Source organism: Protopterus annectens, chromosome 1.part0, assembly GCF_019279795.1.
Source record: "Protopterus annectens isolate FY-2018-M chromosome 1.part0, PAN1.0, whole genome shotgun sequence".
NCBI classification, from domain to species: Eukaryota; Metazoa; Chordata; order Ceratodontiformes; family Protopteridae; genus Protopterus; species Protopterus annectens.
The window spans coordinates 1,306,552,870-1,306,575,040 of record NC_056725.1 but is presented as its reverse complement, the minus strand read 5'-3'; the positions used below and the strand labels follow the sequence as shown (position 1 = coordinate 1,306,575,040).

The window sequence follows — 22,171 nt, the reverse complement described above, 5'->3', positions numbered from 1 at the left end:
AAAAAAAAATATTTTTTTCTTTAAAAAGTAAAAATATAATGTTAATTTAATTTTTTTTATAGATACAAAATAATCTGCAAATAAAACTAACTTTTCTTGAATACCATACCAGTTATATCCTTGAATTTTGGAGTGCCTTATTTTCTTTGCTAGTGGTTCTAAATGTAATGCAAATAACTAAGGGGAAAGAAGACTTGTCTGCCTGGCTTCTCTGTTCAGACGCAACTTAGCAGAGAGGAACTCTCCCACTTTGATTTTTCCCTCATATCTCTTGTATCCTCCTAATTAACTTTGTTATTGTATCAGGAAATGCAAATCGTTCCAAAGCCCTGTTCATAAAATACCCCAGCTTACTCTGTTGAATGTTTTTTTTTCTGCATCAAGACCCACCAATATCAGTGGTATTTTTTGTGTTCAACTTCCCTGTGAATCATTATTGTTTTAATAATATTGTCAAATGTTTGCCTACCACATTGATCCATATCTATCAATTTTGGCATCACCTTTGTAATTTTTTTAGGTATTATAGACATAAGCATTTTACAATCCATTGTTTTAAAATTGAAATTGACCTATATGAATCTGGATCTGATGGGCTTTTACTTCTTTTTCAGCTGCTCCCGTTAGGGGTTGCCACAGTGGATCAACTGTTTCCAGTTCTTCCTGTCCTCTGCATCTTGCTCTGTCAAACCAACCACCTGCATGTCTTCTCTCACCACATCCATAAACCTTATTTTAGGCCTTCCTCTTTTCCTGTTACCTTAGCATCTTTTTCCCAGTATACTCTGCATCCGTCCTCAGCACCTGTCCAAACCAACGTAGTTTTGCCTCTCTGGCTTTGTCTCCAAACCTTCCACCCTGGGCTGACCCTCTAATATACTTTTTCCTGATCCTGTCCACCCTCATCACACCCAGTGCAAATCTTAACATCTTCAACTCTGCCACGTTAAGCTCTGACTCCTCCTGCCTTTTTGTCAATGCCACTGTCTCCAACCCATATAACATAGTTGGTCTCACTACCCTCTTGTAGACCTTCCCTTTCACTCTTACTGGTACTCGTTTATTACATTTCACTCCTGACCCTCTTCTCCACCCTCTCCATCCTGCCTGTACTCTCTTCTTCACCCCTCTTCCACACTCACCATTACCATCTGATGGTAATGATGAAGGGCCCCATCTGATGGGCTTTACTGTCTTTAGATATAACAGCCTCCAGTGATTTTTTTTTTCCAGGATGTTGCTGCCTCGTCTCGTTTTAAAATATTGTTACAGAACTTTCCAGATCTTTATCATTTTCATCCATCCTAGTTTCCAAACTTCCACTGCAGTACTATTTCTTGAGACATTCATGCAGATTGGTTATATATTACCATTTGTATGTAGTCTCTTCCTATCTTAGATGTTAGTTCTTGAGCCTCTTCTGCCTCCAACTTTGGCATATTTAAGTTTTCCATAACTACTTCCTTATGTGCTTTTTATTTCCCCAGTTTTCTGCTTTATACAAATTTTCATAAAATTTCCAAAATATCTCTAATACCTACAGGATCTATGGCTATGATAAGTTTGGCATCAACCTTTTATCCAAGTTATGCTAAACGTTTTTGTGGGCCGACTTATCACAAAACAGTTAGTAAAGAGCAGCCTTTCTAAACTTGTGCATATTATCCAGTTACTCCCGTATTTTTCTCTTCAGAACACTGCACTTACAGGTCGTCTTCTTTTGAGATTTCCCTTATTTTAATACTTTAACCTTTGTCAACCCCTGTAAAAAATTCTTGTTACTTCTTAACCAGATTTTTTTTTTTATTTCTGCCTTATTTTTATTTTTAAACTCCATTTCATTTTGCCTTACTCACTGGCTGTAACTTCCGGAGTACTTTCCGTCTTCCCTAATAACTCTCAAATTTATTTCCACTGCCCATTCCTTAAATTTCCTTGTAACAGGTAGGTGCAGAAGTGCCGGTGTTCATTACCCTGCATTTTTATCTTTTACATAAGTCCAGTAACTGTTTCACATCATGCGCCAACAATTACAAAGTAGTCAATTAAATGCATATATTCTTGTGAAATGTAATTTGTGTAGTCTAGGCCAGTTAATGTACCCTGGGGAATAGTATGCAACTTGTGAGTTTCTTTTACCAAATTCAGATCTTCTGTACCAGATATTTTAATACACTTCAGAAATCTACCCTGTTTTGGTATATTTTCCCTTATAGCCCCCCCCCCCCTTCATCCTTATTATTGCAGATCAAATTTCGGTCTCTACCTATAAGTAGTATTCCCTGCTGAAAGCTTATTATTTCTCCAAAACATTTTAAACCTCATAATGTCAGTTTTGAGTGGAATATAAATATGTGCTAGTGTAATCCTCATCCCTTGCCAGTAGCCCCTTACTTCAAGTATGTCATTGTTATCTTTTTTCCCCATCTTCTGTCACTATTGGAGCTCCTCTAGCAATTTAATGTCAGTACTCATCTTTTCCTTTGCCCCTGATGTTCTGCTGACTGTCCTTCACAAAATCCTTTCTTTCCAAATTCACATGCTCAGTCTTTTCCAAATGTCTCCTGTAGCATTGCTATTTGCACTCTACATTTCTTATTATACTTTATCTATACCTGTGAGACCATTCATATTCCAAAATAGTATGGAAAGTGTCAGCATTATGGTAAGAAGTCATCATTATTCCCATCTATTATGTGTGGCAGCTTTTTAAAATGTCCATTTCCAGCTTTCGTGATAACATGTGTCCATTAATGTTTTGCAGGTTTTATTTATTTATTTAACATTTGTTGTATTAGGATAGACCGCTAGTGCCCATTTTCAGTGGAATCCTGGGGAGAAAAGCTCTAAGAAGTTTCAGTAGGAATTCATAGGTTATTGAAGATTAACATTAAGCAGAATGTTGACATTTTAGTCAAGCATGACAGTTGAATGCAGTAGTAGTCATTGGATAACAAGTGGCAGAATGTTAACATGTAAAAGGCATAAACAGTTAAATGCAAACATTCCAATGCAATACAATCTCATAGGTCAAACAGCAGATCACAAATCTTACAGTATTTGTACAATATATGAACATGAGGTACTCAGAGTAGGTACGTATTTACAATATTTACAAAGTTATAATGCACATAGGTGGTTCAAAAATAGTGAGAAGTAAGTATTGGAGGCCTCAGGGGGTGTCCTCCTACAATGGGGTGATTGTTTGGGAGGGGGGGGTCATTGCAGTTGCAAAGAGGGGTAGCATACAGTTGTGATTTAAGGAGGTCTTTTAATGTAGTTGTGCGATTTTGTAGCTGAGTTCAGGAGGGAGGTAATCATTTATATACTGTTTTTTTTCTTAACACCGGAGCCTTTTAGAGTTTTGCTGTTTAAGAGCGGGGGAAAGGTTTTACTTTATCAACATGACTCCTACCTTACTGTAGTGATTAAGGAAAGTGCTTGCTCTTATTTGCTTGGTGTCCAGCCTTTGCATTGTGACAACTACAGGAAAGAAGCAAGTTAATATAATGTGGTCTTTGGTTGGTATGGCGTGTAAATGTGTTTTGATCATATTGCATCTGGAAATAAAAGTTGATTAAAAATGGGAAGAGTTGTTTTTGATGTGGAAGTTTTAACAGTTTTAGTTTAAGCTGTAGAGTTGTGTTTTCAAGAAAACCTGAAACAAAATTATGAAAACATTTGCTAAGTAACTGACTAGGATTTTGATATGGGCACCTAGTTCAATGAAAATAAAAAATAAAATAAAAAAGTAAGACATTGTGTGAAGCTGTGGGAAGTGAATAGCTACACTTAGTTGTAAAATAACTTCCACAGTCATCTTATTACATGAATTTCTTAAGTATAATGGTACACAGTTTATTTACATTAACCAATGCACTTTTTCTTAAGGCTAAATTGTTGTTTACTGAAAGCATGCAGGTTTTTTCTTGACATCAGTGAAATTCAAGAAATAAGAACAGTAATCTGAGTAGATGGGAACACAGGCTCTAACATGTATGCATATTAGCATTGTCAACTTTGCAATGAATAGATATGAGAGCAGCCATTTATTTTGACCAACTGCTTGTATTTGATGAGATAGATTTTGTTTTTTGAAAATATATGTAGTTTTGTGTGCTTGCTATGAGTTAAGAGGGGGTAGGGGGTTTAACGGAGTGTTCTTATTAAAGCGAAGAGTCTGGAAAAATGTGACTAGTTTAAGTACAGATGAGAAGCAACTTGCATACAAGATCAGTCTACCAGCCACTCTATCTGTAAGCTGCAAGATGGAAGCACCCACTCAGCAGTCATAGGTGTTTACTAGATTAACAAACACAATGGCCATTTTAAGCCTAGCTATGCATCCCAGATCTCTTGACAAGTTTTCATACCTTTGATGAGTGTAAGCAGGGGCTTGGCAGATTGAAGCATTTACTAGCAGTGGCCTTGGAGATGAACCATTTACAAGTTGCCTTGTGTCCATTAGAGACATAGGTGCCAAATCAGGGATGAATTTCTGGACGTTCTTCGTGTTTCACTGTTGCAGTCAACACATTTGGGTTATCCCTGCCAGGGTAGCCCTCAGACGGCCTGAATACCAGAGGCTTAGTATTTCTGCATCGGTTGCTGTCGCGTGAGGACTGACGTTAGGTCGTCAGTGGTATAAAGTAAGGCAGCCAACGCCATTACATCAGTCTTTCTTGCTGTGGAGCCTGAAGTAGAAGCAGTTTGCACGACTGACTGTTGGCCGCTACCTGAGTTTTCCTCTCCGAATTGAAGTTGAAGTCTTTTAAAGCTAAGTACTTGATGTAATGGGATCCTATCTCGCCTACATTCACAACAGATGGGTTCGGAGCCGATCCATCGGCTCCGACTCGGCAACTAATACACTAGCACGAAGTCTCTCATTGGCTGGGCTACTCCCTATCCCAGGATGCACTACACCTGTTTCCCCAGATCTCGTTTGCCGCTTAACAAGCTGGACGTGGTCTCGACTTGGCTGGAGCTAAGTGGTTCTTTTTACCTTATTGGTCCTTGACCTAGGGAAATTTTGTCCATATTAACCAAACAGCTGTTTTAACAGCTATTTATTACTAGTTCTTATTGTGTTTTTGTTGAGTGCTTGTGTCTAAAAAATTTAATTTGTTCAGTCGGGCAAGGCCCGTTTAAGTTAGAGGGCCTTTGCCCTACCTTTTGAGTGATTTTAGTTTTTATTGACCTTTGGTTAGTTGTTTTTTGGGCAAAGCCCGTTTAAATTAGAGGGCTTTGGGCCGTTTAACTTTTCAAATTGTTGTGAGGTAAACTTTCACCAGTACTCGCGCCAGTGTGTCTCAAGGCTTTTCAGTTGGCTTAATTTGTGTGTAGTGCTATACTTGTTGTGTAGAGTAGTATTTCCTTAGAGTTGTACTTGTTGTAGCCTGTATCATGTCTAAGGAACAAAAGTTAGGTTTTAAAAAATGCACTCGGTGCAAGTATAAAATGTCCATTACAGACAGTCATTCAGTATGTGTTTATTGTTTGGGTCCGAAACATCTGCAAGAGACTTGTAGCGTCTGTCATGCGTTCTCATCTAGAGTTCTTCAAGAACAAGAACAAATTAATATTGAAAGGGCTCATCAAGCCTTCTTTGAGGAAGCCTTAGATCTTCCTGTTGCTTCCAAAGAAGATCGCCGGCTCCGACAAGTCCGTCCGGAGCCGACTTCTAAAGACAAAATTGATCTCTTCTTCCTCGGCTCCACTGACTTCGGGGCCGAGGGTCGAAGGGTCTGCCTCGATACCTCCTACCTCGGCTCCATTGTCTTCGGAGCCGCAAGTGGGAGTATCGAGAGGTGAATCACCTCCATCGGTTCCAATGGTTTCGGAGCCGGTGGAAGTGTGCAGCTCAGACTCTTCCCCCTCGGCTCCGGAGAAGGCTCCTTCTGTGCCGACGGTGGTCCATGCTGTGGTGGAGTCGGCGCCGATTAACATTGGAGCCGTTCGAGCCGGGTCCCTTCTCTCGGAGCCGAGAGGAAAGTCTTCTCGATTGTCTACCTCCTCTAAATCATCGAGACTTTCAGATTCGGACCTGGATAGGGTTTTACAGAGGCTATTCCAATCTCCAGTGTTTACTAAATTGGTCTCGGCTCCAGCACAGTTAGCTTCGGAGCCGATCCCCCCTCCAACACATTCGATTCCTCCTCCAACCTCCTCGGAGCCGTTGGAGTCGGTGGTGGTGGAGCAAAGCGGAGCCATACGGTCGGAGCAGAGACCCTTCGAGGTCTCTCTGTTCCGACTGTGCTTCCTACCCTGTCCTCCGGTTCAGGGTTTGGTACTGCGACCTCTTCAGCCGGGCCCGAGGGGAATACTTTGGGATTGGGTGCTTCGTGCCTAGTCTTCCTCTCGAGCATCGGCTGCTGGAATTCCCAGTGCCATCGTGGCCTCTAGACCAGTGACCTCCTTGGATTCTGGTGGTCCGCCTTTGAGGCCATGAGGAGCGCGCTGGCCATGCCTTTGCCGGTTCAGCAAGATTCTACCTCACTGTCCCTAGATTTGGAGACTGGTGCCTCTGTTGTGTTGCAGCCCCCCGGCAGCGGGGCCCCAGGGCCTGAGGATACCCCCATCGGGGGTTCCCTTCCGGGTGGTCCGTCCGAAACTGCTTTGGACGAACCCCCACGGAAGAAATTGTGTAAGAGGAAGCACGTAGACTCCCAAGATGAGTCTATTACATCGGATACTGACCTCGATGACGCAGAAGGGTCCCCCAAATCATCTTCGGATGATATCTCCTTCTCAGATATCTTGGAGATTCTGAGACAGAGAAGTGACTGGCAAGCCAAAACCCCTTCAGCTGAGGAGTCAGTCTTCCTCAAGGCCTTTGTGGCCCAGCCTTCCGCCTCCTGGGTGTCTCCGCCCTTCGATGAACTCCTTGATTTGGTTTCTCGAAGGGCGTGGGAACACCCTGATTCTGTGGAACCGGTGCCTGCGAGGTCCAGTAAATTTTTGTCAGCCCCCCCCCAGAAGGAGTTTCTCTCAAAGGGTGTGCCTGTAGATGCTTTGGTGGTGGCTTCTGCCACACAGCAGGACATGGCAGAGGCTTCGACGTCTATTCATCCTCCTAATAAGGATTCTAGGAGTATGGATAGGCACGGGAAGCGCACTGTCTTCAGCGGCCTTTGCCTTACGGTCGCTAAACTACTTATGTCATTTTACGAGGCTCCAAAGGGATCTTCTCAAAGAGCTAAATGACTCTCTTGTTGGTAACCTACCTGAGGCGCTGGCCCCGACTGTTGGCACACAGATGACTACCCTCTTTTCTATTGTTAACTCGTCCATGAGGCTCATTCCATATGCGTCAAGGGCGAGTAGAGCAGCGGGAACAGGCGTTGCCCTCAGGAGACAAGCCTGGTTACGCTTGTGTTCGCTCATGGAGGCCTTCAAGTCTTCCTTCGCTGACGCCTTTGATGGGTCATCTTTGTTTGGACCCAAGGTGAAGGACACACTAACTCGGTGCGAGCAGGAGGGCAAGACTTTGACTGCCGTTGGGGCCCGATTTTCCGCTCCTTCTAGGCCTTACCCCAAGGCCGGGAGAGGAGGGAAAATGTGGTTTAAAAAATCTCAGAAGTCTTTCCCTACTCCACCCAGTGATTCCCTCCAGAGGCAGGGGATTTTGGAAGACGCCGCCCAGAGGTGGCAGAGGCCCCGTAACTCTGGAGACCGCGATTCCTTTCGTGGTTCTTCATACAACCAGCGTCCTGAGTTGTTGCCCGACTGTGCAACTCCGAGCCAGTCGGGTCGCTTAGGGCGCACCCACAAGCTTGGGAATCCATAACAAGCGATCAGTGGGTGCTTCGTGATTATTACCGGAGGTTATATCATCCCCTTCAACAAACCCCCTTTTCTTTAAGGGAAATCCCGGACGTACCACCCAGTCAGCGGGATCAGGCAGCATTAGAGGTTTCAAAGCTGCTAGAAAAAGAGCCATCCAGCCTGTCCCCATCGACCAGATCGGATCAGGAACTTACTCAAAATTATTTTTGGTACCAAAAGACAGGGGACTTCAGGCCCATTTTGGACCTCAGTTCATTGAATCGCTTCAGAAGAAGTCCAAATTCAATGGTCACTCTTCAATCTATTCTTCCTTTGCTGTGACAAGATGCATGGATGTGCTCCATAGATCTCCAGGCCACCTACTGTCACATTCCCATCGCTCAAGAGTCCAGGAGACATTTACGCTTCCTGGAGTCAGTCATTTCCAATTCGAGCACTGCCCTTTGGTCTCACCACAGCCCCCAGGGTGTTCACCAAGTGTCTGGCAGTGGTAACTGCTCACCTGAGAAGTCTGGGATTCCAGGTGTTTCCTTATCTAGACGACTGGCTCCTTACTGCCACCTCCGAGCATCTACTACTCCAAGCGCCAGAGCCACGCTCACCTTGGGCTGTTTCTTGGGGATCACGCTCAATTTGCAAAAATCTGTACTACAGCCATCTCAGCGATACTTTCATAGGCAGACTTAGACACAAAAGAATGCGCCTTTTTACCGGCAGCAAGAATTCAGGTCTTACAAGATCAAGTCAAATCCTGTCTCCCCCTACAAAGAGCCACGGCCCATCGGATCCTACAACTGTTGGGCTCGATGGCGTCGACCATACTTTTAGTTCCCTTGGCCAGACTTCACATGCGAATTTTACAATGGCTACTGTTGGTTCAATGGTCTTATCAGGAACTTCCCTTGAATCACTTAATCATAATCACGGAAAGTTGCCGTCGAGATCTGCATTGGTGGCTTCTCCAATCAAATCTCACCAGGGCGACTTTATACCTCAACGCCCCGCTGCCACTGTGACTACGGACGCCTCCCAGGTAGGGTGGGGGGGTCATTACCTGGACAGGTCGGTCCAAGGCACATGGCAGATCCAGGAAACACATTTGCATATCAATGTCCTGGAGATGAGAGCGGTACTATTCGTACTCCAAGCTCTCCATCACGCTCTCCCACAGGGCCCGACATTATCCTATCCGACAACATGTCGGTGGTGTGGTACATAAACAAGCAAGGTGGAACCAGATCTTACCCACTATGCAGAGAAGCCATGAGACTTTGGCACTGGGCGGTAGCTACCAACCGCTTTCTAATGGCAACGCACATACCGGGAAGTCCAATGTGATTGCGGGCAGATTAAGCAGGACCATTCTTTTACCCCACGAGTGGTCCCTCAACCAGGGTATAGCTGCGAAAATCTTCGACAGATGGGGTCTTCCTTGCTGCGACCTGTTTGCCAGCCCTCACAATGCGAAATGCAGAGAGTTCTTCACACTGTTTCCTTCTCAGGGACAGATTCCCAGGGACGCTCTGACTCACATTTGGCCCCGGTCTTCTACGCCTTCCTCCGCTCCCTCCTACCGAGGGTGATACAGAAGGCCATTTACATGGAGAGCGAGATGATTTTGATTGCCCCGCACTGGCCTCGTCAAGTTTGGTTTCCTTTCCTACAGAGGCATGCGATAGAAGGTCCATGGTTTCTGGATCCGTGCCAGACCTGTTGACTCATCAGTCAGGACGGCTTCATCTGTCTCTCAGGTCCCTGAAGTTGGCAGCATGGTTACTCCACTTCCATCCTTAGTCCGAGACAATGCTCTTTCGCCGGACGTGGTCCACATACTGTCTTCTTCTCATAAACCTTCCACCATCAAACTTTATTCAAGTAAATGGAAAAGGTTTGCCTTCTGGGCTCAAGAACGGGGTATAGATCCTCTCACTGCACCAGTATCGGAGGTTCTGAATTTTCTGGCCTCCCTTTTCAGTCGGGCTCTTCAGTTTCTACCATTAAGGTTCAGTTAGCAGCGATCTCTAATTTTCATGCTTCTTTGAACCTTCATTGATGTCTCACAAACTTTGTAAGGCTTTCCTTAAAGGGGCTTGGCTCCTTAGGCCTCCTTTATCTCATCCTGTTCCCCCTTGGGATTTGAATATGGTTCTTGCTGCCCTAACTGCCCGTCCTTTCGAACCAGCTGCTGCTTGTGATTTAAAATTTCTGTCTTGGAAAACGGCCTTTTTAGTAGCCATAACATCTGCTAGGCGAGTTTCAGAACTTCAAGCTCTTTGTTCTGATCCTCCCTATTTGATTTTTCACAAGCATAGAGTTTCATTGAAATTAAACCCTGCATTTATACCAAAAGTGGCCTCCTCTTTCTGTATTCAACAAACTATAGAACTCCCTGTCTTTTTCCCAGAATTCTCTAATAACGCAGAATATACTTTGCATCAATTGACGACATAGACAACTGCTTTTATTTGAATAGAACCGCTCAAACGCTGAAATCAAATCAATTGTTTGTTTCCTTTGCAGCGAACAAATTGGGTCAACCAGTAACAAAACCTCCATGTCTAAATGGATTAAAGATTGTATCATTTTTATTTATTCACAGGCTAACAAAGACCTTCCCTTTCCAGTCAAGGCTCATTCTACCAGGGCAATGGCTACTTCGTAGCTTTTCACCCAAGTTATCAATAGATGATATTTGTGCTGCGCAACCTGGACTTCTCGGCACACTTTCATTTCTCATTACAAATTGGATGTGGTTTCTCGAGGCAGAGCTTCCTTTGGTTCCACAGTTCTCAGGAGTGTGTTCCAATGAGCCACCCGGGATGTAGGTGCTAGGGACGCTGTCCCATCTGTTGTGAATGTAGAGATAGGATCCCATTACATCTTTTAGTTATGTACTTACCATAACTTCGGATGTATGGGATCCATCTCGCCTACATTCATAAGTACCCACCCTCCTTCCCCCTTCCATTCGGATTTAGAGGAGCTGTAGTCTCTTTTTTCTTGGAGATCTTTCTTGAAGAACTTTAGTTGGTTATAGTGACTACTAATTTTTCTGTGTTTGCATGGATGTATGAAAGCGAACAAACAAGATCTGGGGAAGCAGGTGTAGTGCATCCTGGGATAGGGAGTAGCCCAGCCAATGAGAGACTTCGTGCTAGTGTATTAGTTGCCGAGTCGGAGCCGATGGATCGGCTCCGAACCCATCTGTTGTGAATGTAGGCGAGATGGATCCCATACATCCGAAGTTATGGTAAGTACATAACTAAAAGTTTAGGCCCAGACCACGACGTCCCCCATTGTCGCTTCTGTGCTTTGTTCATTGCCAGAACTGTCCACCGCCGGGCCCTTATTGTAGCCAGACTTTTCGTTTACAGTCTTTGAATTCCGATATGGCTTTGGTAAACCATTCGACCGCAGATCTTCTGAAAAAACGTAAAGATCAAGACTGAGACAGACCGCACAGGTCCAAACCTTCGACGACCCTTCCATTAAGCTAGTCGTCAGTCCTCCGGTACTCAGTGAGGTGCTTTTGCAGCTCCTGATGCCAGCTTCTGTTGATTCGCAGGACCCTACCGAGACCCTTTCGGAGTCTGTTATGCTGCAAAACTCTTCTTCGACTAAGGATTCTGTGGTCGTCTCTACCTTGGATTTGTATGGAGCCGCTGAGCAGGCACTGGCTTCCGAGGATGTTCTTCACACTACCGAATCTCGACACAAACTGACGTCTTCTTTTGCGACTACTATTCTTTCAAAAACGAGCGAGTTTCTTAGGCCCATTGTTCGAACCACACCTAAGAAACCGACTACCCAGTCTCAGGTGCCTGCTACCTTGCCTCAGTCTCAAATGCTTAAAATGGCAGAAGACCTTATGCTAATCAGGGGAAGACAAGCTACCCCCTCAAAAAGGAAGAGAGATCTGTCCCCTGTAGTTTAGTCTGAACAAGAGTCAGATGAATCTGATGCATCTGACTATGAAGACGTGCAACCCCTCTCCACTTATGAGGATTCTGATGCAGAGTACTCCAGTCCTTCAGTCTCTCCCCCAGAGGATTTCTCTTTTGAGGAAACCCTGCATAATTTAAAGGAGGGTTTCAATGGGAAGAGTCAGGACTACCCTCAGTCTAAAAAGAGACTAAAGGAATTCTAATCTTCCACAACACATACCCTTGGCCATCCCCCCAATCCTGGATGTTGTGGATGATGTTTTCCTTGAATCCAGCTCGACTCCTGATGCCTTACCTCCTGCTCCCAGAAAACCAGACTGGTACTATAGGGTCCCTAACTCGCACAAATATCTTTTTACAAATCCAGCAGCTGACCCTGAGGTCATTTCTCAAGGGCCAAAAGGGATTAAAGCATCCTCTGCTAAGAATCCCACACCCTTAGACAGGGATTCCCGAGCATTGGACAGATGGGGTAAGAAAAAGTATACACTTCAGCTGCTCTTGCTGTCAGGGCACTAAATTGTCAGTTCCATATGCTGAAATTTCAGCAACATACCCTGGAACTCCTTAAACAAAAAAATGTCTTCCCTTCCTGCTTGAGCAGAATCTAAAAGGAACAACCCCTGCCAGAGCATGTCTGATCTAAATTGTTGGATTCCCCCTTGCACAAAGATAACTTATTTGGCACTAAGGCAGAAGAGGTCTTAAAAAAAATCTATGCAAACAGTTAAGGATTTCTTACAATTCCAGCCCCCTAGGTTCAGCAGGCGTTGTCTCTCCAAGCACTGGTCCTTTCCTGCTCCGAGTAAATCAGCTCAGCCTAGACCCTGTGGAAACAGACCCCCCAGACGGCAGCCCCAGGGAATGCAGAGATGTAAGCAGTGGACTACCGCCACTTCAAAAGCAGGGAGTTCTAAGCCACCCCCTTATGGTAAGAACTCACAATGACTCGCCTCCTCCTCCTACCCCCCCCCCTCTGCCCACCTTCACCTACCCCTAGGAGGAAAACACTTATTTCACTCAAGCACTTGGGCCACCATAACCAAGGACCAGTGGTTTCTGAACATTGGGTCTCAGGGATACAAATGTTCCTTCCATACCCTTCCAACACCAAAAGTATTCCCAGATCTACCAGCAAATCGGTAGGCAGAGGCTCAAAAGCAAATCATTTCCCTTCTCTCTGAGAGCAGTAGAGCACATTCCTGCAGAACAGATAGGCCAAGGCTTATCCAGACTTTTTCTGGTGCCCAGAAAAGAGGGCACCTGGTGCCCTATCCTCGATCTATGAATTCTAAATACCTTCCTGGTGATCCCAAAATTCAAAATGTTCACCCACCAGCAGCTGCTGCCCATGCTGTCCAAGGACGCTTGGCTAGCCACCCTAGATCTAAAAGAGGCCTGCATACCACATTCCTATCGGGGAATCGTGCAGGAAATATCTGCGCTTCAGGGTAGGATCTCAACACTTTCAGTTCTCTTTGCTTCCCTTTGGATTATCTACTGCTCCCAGAGTTTTTACAAAATGTCTGGCTCCGGCCATTGCCTTTTGCAGAAAAAGGAATCCAAACAGGTGCCCACCCAAAGGATAATCTTCCTGGGAGCAAGTCTGGACACAGCATCTCAAATGGCATTCCTTACACCAGAGAAATTTTCTTGACAACCTACTTCTCTCAACTAGCCCCCAGGCCCCAACTATCTTCAAGGAAGATCCTGCAAGCTCTGGGGGTTCATGGCATCTTGCATATTACTCATTCCATGTGCCAGACTGCACATGAGGAAATTTCAGTGGTACCCAAAGAGCCTTTGGTGTCAACACTATCAAGACCTGGAAACTATTCTTCCTATAATTCCTTGCCTCAGAAAGGAGTTTCTTTGGTGGGCAACAGCATGCTCCCACAACAAGGGACTAGCCTTCTCCCCCACCACCCGGAGCCTCACCACAGATGCATCAGACTACACTTGGAGCACACTCCTGAACGGCAGGTGCATACAGGGCCAATGGAGCCCCAACGAAAACCCTCTGCACATCAATCAAAAAGGGATGATGGCTGTGCAGGATGCCTTGATAGCTTTCAAACCCTTTCTCTCTCCAGGGGTTCTCCTGATCAAAACAGACAACACCACTGTGATGTGGCACATCAACAAGAAGGGAGGGACTCACTCCTCCCCTCTATGTAGGCTGGCCATGACCCTTTGGCTCACAGCCTCTTCCATGCAACTGCACCTGTTAGCACAATTCCTACCAGGCTCTCTCAACTCTGTTGCAGACCAATTAAGCAGAAACCTTCTGGACCTACACGAGTGGCGACTCAACAGAAGTACCTCACCCTAATAACTCAGGAATGAGGAACCCCGAAGGTCGACCTCTTTGCCTCCTGACCAGCCATCAGCTCGGCAAATTCTGCACCACAGAGCATCACTGCATGACTTGGAAAGTGGATGCCCTGTCCTTCCCCTGGGTGAATCTATCAGTCTATGCCTTCCTCCCCCACCTCTCATCCCCAGGGTACTGCTCAAAATAAGGGAGGAAAAACCAAGGACCATTCTTATAGCTCTAGACTGGCCCCAACAACACTGGTACCCCTTGCTGCACAGCCTGTCCCCGCTGCCTTCATGGCATCTTCCTCAGATTCCAAACCTCCTGACTCAGAGGGAAGGGGAATTCATGCATCTCAAATTGCAGACACCATTTTGGCAGCTTGGCTTATTCCCTAGCCCCGAACCAATCTGCCATTCTAAGTAAATAGGTTCTGGATGTTCTCCGTGAAGCCAGATGTCCTAGCACCAGAAAGTCTTATGATGCAGATAAATGGAAAAGGTTCTGCACCTGGATCCAGGCTAAAGGAGCCAGTACGGCGCAGCCCTCCATCCTCTCTCATTCTGGATTACTTGGTTGACCCTACTACACAGTGGTTTTTCTTTCTCCTCCATAAAAATTCATGCCTGTGCTATTTCTGCTCATTTTCCCACTGAGCAGCCCCTTTTCTCACACCCTTTGATCAAACAGTTCCTCAGAGGGGCTCACAACTTGAGGCTCCCCCCCAGAAGGGCACCAACGCCAGCTTGGGACCTTAACTTTGTCTTGGAAAAGCTCACCCTGTCCCCTTTCGAACCAGCTTTTTCTGCAGAGCTAAATTTCTCTCCTGGAAGACCGCTTTCGTTCTGGCCAGTCATTTCAGCCAGAAGAGTGTCTGAGCTGCAAGCACTCATGGCTGTGGAACCCTTCATCTTCTTCCATGCAGACAGGGTATCCCTCAGAACTAACCCATCCTTTATGCCCAAGGTGGTGTCCAGTGTGGCTCTCAACCAATCCATTCATCTGCCCTCTTTCCTTCCTAATCCCCAGAACAAGGGGGAAAAGGATTCTTCACTTTCTAGATGTGCACAGACAGCTCAGATTCTATCTGGATAGGACTAAGTCCTTCAGAAAGTCTGATCAATTGCTGGTTAGCTTTGCTACAGGGGCAGAAGGTAAAGCCATCTCCAAGCAGACCATTTCCAAATGGTTAGCACACTGTATCCATTTGTACTACAAACAGCATGGAAAGCCTCCCCCCAAGGGGGTCAGGACACACTCCACCAGAGCAGCCTCTATCTCACCAGCTTTCCTAAGAGGTGTCCCCACCAAGGGACATCCTTGAGGCTGCCACTTGGACATCCGTTCACACTTTTAGCAAGCATTACCACCTGCCTCTCTTCTCCAATTCCAGAGCAGGGTTTGCCTCTGCAGCTTTGCAGAGCATCCCAGCCAGCCCCTAGTTTCTTTGACTGCCTCCACCCATTTCCTCAGCTTTGAGAATCTACCCAAATGTGATGACTGCAACGGTGAAACATGAAGGACATCGTACAGTTGTGTACACTTACCATAAATGTAGATGTTCAAGTGTATTCACTGTTGCAGTCCTGGTTTCCCTCCCTCTATCCCCCTTTATTCTCTTTCTTTCCTTACAAGGGACATATTGGTATTTATTTTCCACTGGTGGGGTTCTTCCACCAGAACCTGGCCTCCTACTTTGGGGGCTCCTGACAGGTTAGGGCAAGAAAAACTGATGTAATGGCGTCGGCTGCCTTACTTTATACTACTAACGACCTGACGTCAGTCCTCAAGCGACAGCAACTGATGCAGAAATACTAATCTTCTGGTGTTCGGGCCGGCCGAGGGCTACCCTGGCAGGGATAACTCAAATGTGATGACTGCAACAGTGAATGCACTCGACCATCTACTTTAATGGCAAGTGTACACAGCTGTACTTTCACATCCAATTATCCAAGTTACACTTCAGTTGAGTTAGGGAGGAAATCTGGTTCACATGGTTGAAGACCCGATTCCAGAGAGAAGTAGTGTCTGGGATACATACCTCTCTCTCCAGCAGGTCCTTTTTGTATTACAAGCAAGTCTTTGGAATGGGTAATTCTGGTGCTGTTTGTTTAGTGGATATGCAGGAGGTCCATCAGGGAGGGGTCGGATAATGCCTTGTATGCCAGGCATAGAGCTCCCCTGAAAAGCCTGTAGGAAACAAAGTACAGGGATGAGGTCTTGAGGTGGTTTGCATAGGACATGATATCCTTCTATTCCAATGTTGCAGTATTTTACATGTGGGTTTACTCCTCTTGCTTCGCATATGTGTGGCCAGTATGCACAAGTTTTCAGTCTCTCTCTTTGTGGTGCGTCGGACGTCTAGCATGGCTGTTGGAAAAAGTGGGCCTTAAAAGTGACATCTGCATGCACCAGCCCTCAGAACTTCTCAGCTGCCAGTCGTATGCCGGGTGTTCTGGCTCTCGCTGTTGTCGCATTCGAGAAATAAGTACCCCATTGGGGATCCTTTCAGTCCCATTATATTTTATTCATTGCCTGTTCATGTCATCTAGAAAAGGCAAGTGTAAGTGCGGCTGGCAGATTCCTTATAAGGATGCACACGACCAGTGCCTTTTCAGCTTGGGTCGACCGCACGACCACAAGGTTTGTTCTGTTTGTCAGGCGTTCTTGCCCAGAACTGTACATAGTCACTTGCATGCGCTTAATTTATATCTAGAAAATTGGAGGTTAAAACAAATTACGTTAGTCATGGAGGCATCATCCGATGTACCTTTGGAATCACCGAAAAAGGCCAGGACCATATGGTCTACCACTGCACCTCTTCCTGCTGACCTTCAGCCTGTGCCCAACGTTGACCTAGTAGAGAAATCTGGTACCACTGAACAGGATGTAGTAGATATCTCCATGGAAGCTGCACAATTCTGGGCAGATGGCACGTCCTTAGAGGCTGCACCGACATCGGTCTCCAATGCCGGGGGGGGGCAGCAATTTCCACAGGCTTGTTGGATGCCTCCGGTCCTTTACAGTTTACTGAATCTAGGCCTTTTCCCTTCAGATGCCAGCTAGGCCCCGTAAGAGGAAAGAAAAATCAAAAGCACCTCTCTGCCCCTTCTGAAAGCATGCCTGACTGGCAGGCTTTCAGTCAGTTTATTCAACGGTCAGACTGGATACAACAGTCCCATCCTCTGCAGTACAAGATCTCCCTTCTCCCCTGCCTGAAACTAGAAACCCAGTGATGGTTGGCACAAGTGACCCACAACCCAGGTCTTCTTCTCCAACCACCCATGGCCACACAGGTCACCCTGTATTCTTTTAGTGAGGAGCCTCTGTGGACATTCCAGTTGTTGGTTGTGCTTGGTTAGGTACATACCAAAGGGGGTATTGTACTCTGACAGGTGTGATGAATATAGTGGAACAATGACTTCCTTGGACCTAGATGCCATACCTTTTTTTTTTTTTTTTGGTAACTTGCACAATAATTAATAATTTTCTCACTACTTTAGACACATGATTGTCAAAGGCTAAATTACTGACTGTGTCCCTCAAGTCCTTGACTACTGAGTTAGCTCTTAGACGTGTGTTGTCAATAGAGTAGTTACCACACATGGATGACTTTCCGAAGGATACCATTATGCATTTCTTGACATTTAGTTTTTGTCCATGGCTCTGACACCAGTTATTTGTCTGTCAGCACTTCCTGGATAACATTTGTGTCATTGGGGGGTTTTGTGACTGTTCTTTGCAATGATCTGCAAATTTCGTTAGCCAGATTCCTTTGATGTTGGCCTTGATCTCAGAGAAGTAAATGCCAAAAAGGAGCAGTCCTTGGACTGATGGACTGATCCCTGAGGGACTGTGCTTGTGACTGGCTGTAGAGGTGGACTCCACAATACAGTCCTGTACAATATGAGGGATGGGGGTGGTAATGACATTTTTATCAAAATGAATGCTTTGTTGCTAGTAACATGGAAGGTAAACGACCTTGTAGATAATGACAATAATAGAGTATTGAATTATGTTAAGATGTGTAGGGTGCAAATAACAGCCTTGAAAGGTGACTAAGTTTGGTAGAAATGAGCATGTGAATTTGACAAAGAAATTATTTCAAGGATGGTATTTAGTGGAATATTGGGAATGGGGGGAGAAAGGGTTGTAACACCGATTTGCAAGAGGGGCCCCATTAATGATGGGAAAAAAGACAGTAATGGCATGTTTATGGTCACAAGGTGTTGTACTGGCTGGGGAGGATGATTACGATGGCATGCATTTGTATACTGCGTAAAACTGCTGTTGGAGAACCTAGGAGAATTTTGAGAGAAGTAGTACATTTTCAGCAGGGAACATTCTTATGGGTGGCATCTGTAACTTGGATTTACAATAGTGAGGGTGGATCAGGGGACCTAGAAAAGGGAGTATAGTGAAAGAGAGTAAATTTCTGAAGAAATATGCAAGAATGTTCAGTATGGAAGGTGGAAATTAAGTAGCAAAGACATGGGACAGATTTCACATAGTCCAGTTGCTGCATCTTGGGGAATATGTGGGATAGAAATTTACATATATACATACATATGCACACACTACAAAATGCACACTTATGTATTCGCATCAAGACTGTGACTTTATCATCAGTGTAAATATGTTTTTAATGAAGGCTTTCTTTCTCCTTTAAAAAAAAATACTGTTAACAAAATATTTGTTTAGCTTTTATTATTTTCAAAGTTGATTTTCAAAACATACTTCCTAAAAATTCATAGAAAAGCTAGAATGTATGTAGGATGCAGGATGTGACATTCCACAGTAGCTAGGTGGAATGAGTTAATATTCTGTTCTTAGCATGAAGCAAAAGAGTATTTAATTATTGCAGATTTTGGTGGAGAATTTGAAGTTATAAGGACATTGCATCAGAACTCGAGAGCTTTCTGTATTAGAGGATTTGTAAAAAAATATCATGTCCTAACAATGAACAGAAGCAGTTTCCACAGAAGCTTCATGTAATAATTTCTGGACTGCTTGTTGATAAGGAAGATGCTTGTTTTGTTTTACCTGTCCTCTTGGTTCTGTCTGTTTGGTAAAGTATTATTTTAAGTACATATTCCACATGTTGCTTATTTTCAGCAAACCTGTCAGTAACTAAAGCACCCAGTGTCAGTCACTGCTTTGGTCCTTGTGGCTTTTGACAGACACATACTTTTAGTTTTTGATCAAGTATAGCTATGGCATTTTTAATATCCATTAAAACGTCTGGAAAAAAAGACAGATGCATCTTCAGTTTAACACTGAAGGGAACTTCTCCAATGGATTTCACTGGCACACAAGTCAGCACCACCTTGGGGAACACTGAGGCAATGAAGTTGTTAGACTTGGCCAGGTGAAGTTGTCTATGTGTGTTGAAACATACCCAATTTAGATTCTAAAAATAGTTAACATTTTTAGGTGGTATTCTTAATCCAAGGGAATACTTGTGTGTAGCATTATCACTGAGGAATGAAACATATAACCTAGGTGTTTGCTTGAGAGCACAATCTGTTGCAACTTCTTTAGATGCCTAGACTTCTTAAAACAGTAGTGAAATGTGTGGCATTCATGAAGGACCTAACTGCCCGATTCAGAATGCTCAGCATTGCTTCCCTTATGCTTTTGCTTCCATGGAATCCTGTAAAGTCTCCTCACACAAACATGGATAGGAATTTACACCTCCCCAGTTGTGGAAAACCTGTCCAGAGTTGCACCAATACAAAAGGAGTGGACTTTACCTTGACACAGATGAAAAAAAAATTCTGTCCAGTCCCCCCAGCACCCATATGGCTAAACCATAGAACTAATGCATGTTAGTGTAGATAATTATCCCCCAGTGTCTCTCACTAAATTGTGCGGTAGTACATTCCACTGTAGTCGATTAGCAAAGTCCGATCACTATGGGGATGTCTTGATGCAGGACGTAGTCTTATAAGCCTTCTTTAACTCAACATTCTGAGGTTGTGCTAGAGGGTTGTTACTAAATTGAAAGTATTTGCAGTCTGGCAACTTGGGCAGTTTTCCTTGTTTTTATTAGTTCTATTTTCTGTAGCATATTTTTCTTTGGAATTTAGCATCTCAAATATTTTTTTTTATCTCATTAAGAACAATGGCTAACGGGCAGGATGGAAACAAAAAAATGTCAGCCACTGAAAACTTTTGGTGCAGAGTGGACCTTTTAGTCTTTACTTCCATACTGTATGAGGCAGAAGAGGCAGGAATGTTTTATTTATTTGTCATGAAGATTTTTATTCGTGTAGTAATGTTTGTCTTAACGGCTTTTCCTTGTTAGGGGTCACCACTGCGGAACTCTGTTCCGCTAATGATCGGCAGTCGATTTTTAAGGTGCCGAGTTGCCACCCTGACTCCCAACCTTCAGCGAAGGCATGCCCATTCACGCATGTCTTTCTGAGGCCACTCGACCGCGGTATGGACATGCAGACTCCACACAGAAGGCACTCCAGCCGAGAATCGAACAGGAGAACTTTTTGCTATGAGGCAACAATGCTACCGCTGTACCACTGCGGCAGTTTGAATATCACAAGGATGGTTTGTAGCTTTGAGAATGTTTAAGAGATTGGATTTTCTCAGCTGTCTATGATGCCACAATTTATTCAAGTTGAATGTTTTCTTGTTAAGCTAGTATACCAGATGGTGATTGCTGTTCTTTGCATGATCTACCAGGTGGTGATTGATAATCTGTGCTTGATCCAGTTGCAAATAAGTAAAGAAATAATTGCTGATGTATGTATATTTTTTAAACATAGGTTGCTGACTGGACTGGGGCTACATATCAAGACAAGAGATACACAAGTAGGTATCCAAACTCTGAAATTTGAAAGTTGCGTTTTCTTTGCTGTATGCATAAAAACATGTGAAGTCTACTGTATTAGAAATATATACCTGGTTGAAGTAAAAGTAACTAACTTTAGCTAAATTGATATGTGGACTGGAGTTGTGACTTTTTTCACAGTTCAGGCTAAAGGCACAAAATTTACAGAATTATTAACTTATAAGTTGTAGAATGACTCGTTGCCTTTCTTTATTAACTTATAAAGATTTGTATTTCTCTCTCTCTCTTTTACTAGTACTATTATCTATCTTGATTTTTGTTATTTGCAAGTTTGAGAAAATCCATGTTATGAAAAAATAGAATAGTTTTGATCCTTTGCACAATTTCTTCAGATTTGGGCTTAAGTACTCCACACACACACACACACACACACACACACACACACACACACACACACACACACACACACACACACACACACACTAGATGGGGTCAAACCTCCATGAAGTCAGTATTCCAAATGATTTCTCTAGAATGTCTGTGCACGACGTAGTACAAATTACTTTACTTTGTGTAATAACTTTAGGTTTATACTCGTATGTAATGTTTACCTTTTTCTTAGAAATGTGTACACAAATTTTTGTCTCTCTGATGTGTGTGTATTTGCCATAACAGTAGAAGTTTGAATGATCACTGATGCAATAGCCTTAGCTATATGGGTTTATATCCTGCTGAAACTATAACAGTTTCACAGCTTCCAAAGCTTCAAGGGCACATTCCATGTGCTCAGACTGTTGCTCAGCTGAAGCTGAGCTGAAGATGCTGTGGTTTGGGAGCCAAGCCTTTCAGCACTTTCCTGAAAACTGTTGCACAATTTTATTTTATTTTTATGTGGGTGTACACATGTAGATAGATTGCTCCCCATCCTGGCTTCAAAAATAAGAGAAAAGGAAGGAGGGGAGTGATCACTGCAGCAGTGACCATTCAAGAGTCTACTGTTATGGTAAATTTACTTAACACAACTGTACTATGTTGATCGTTATGGATAGATTACCATAGTTTAAACTCGCTAGGAGGTGGAATGATGAGGCCCAGGAGACCTTGGAGAATGGACCTAATGAAACCTGTCTGGGACATGGGTAAGGGATGTAGTTTTATAGTGCTTTGTAAAAGTATGCATTGAGGAGGGTCTATATCACGTAGTCGAAGTATAACAACTTCGAACGTGATATGGTAGAGACCATATGTTCGAAGTTGACATACTTCAAAAGCAAAATAAATAAAAAATAGGAACAACGTCCTGACAGCTCTAAG

At 44.1% G+C, this 22,171-nt stretch overlaps 1 protein-coding gene across 1 annotated transcript in view; it reads left to right on the top strand.

The window, feature by feature from the left end:
- Positions 1–22,171, top strand: part of EIF3D (eukaryotic translation initiation factor 3 subunit D) — a 1,307,751-nt gene that overhangs the window by 138,858 nt on the left and 1,146,722 nt on the right. Inside the window, 1 exon segment of the mRNA XM_044070941.1 lies at positions 20,832–20,877. Within this exon segment, the coding sequence (XP_043926876.1) occupies positions 20,832–20,877 (46 nt within the window).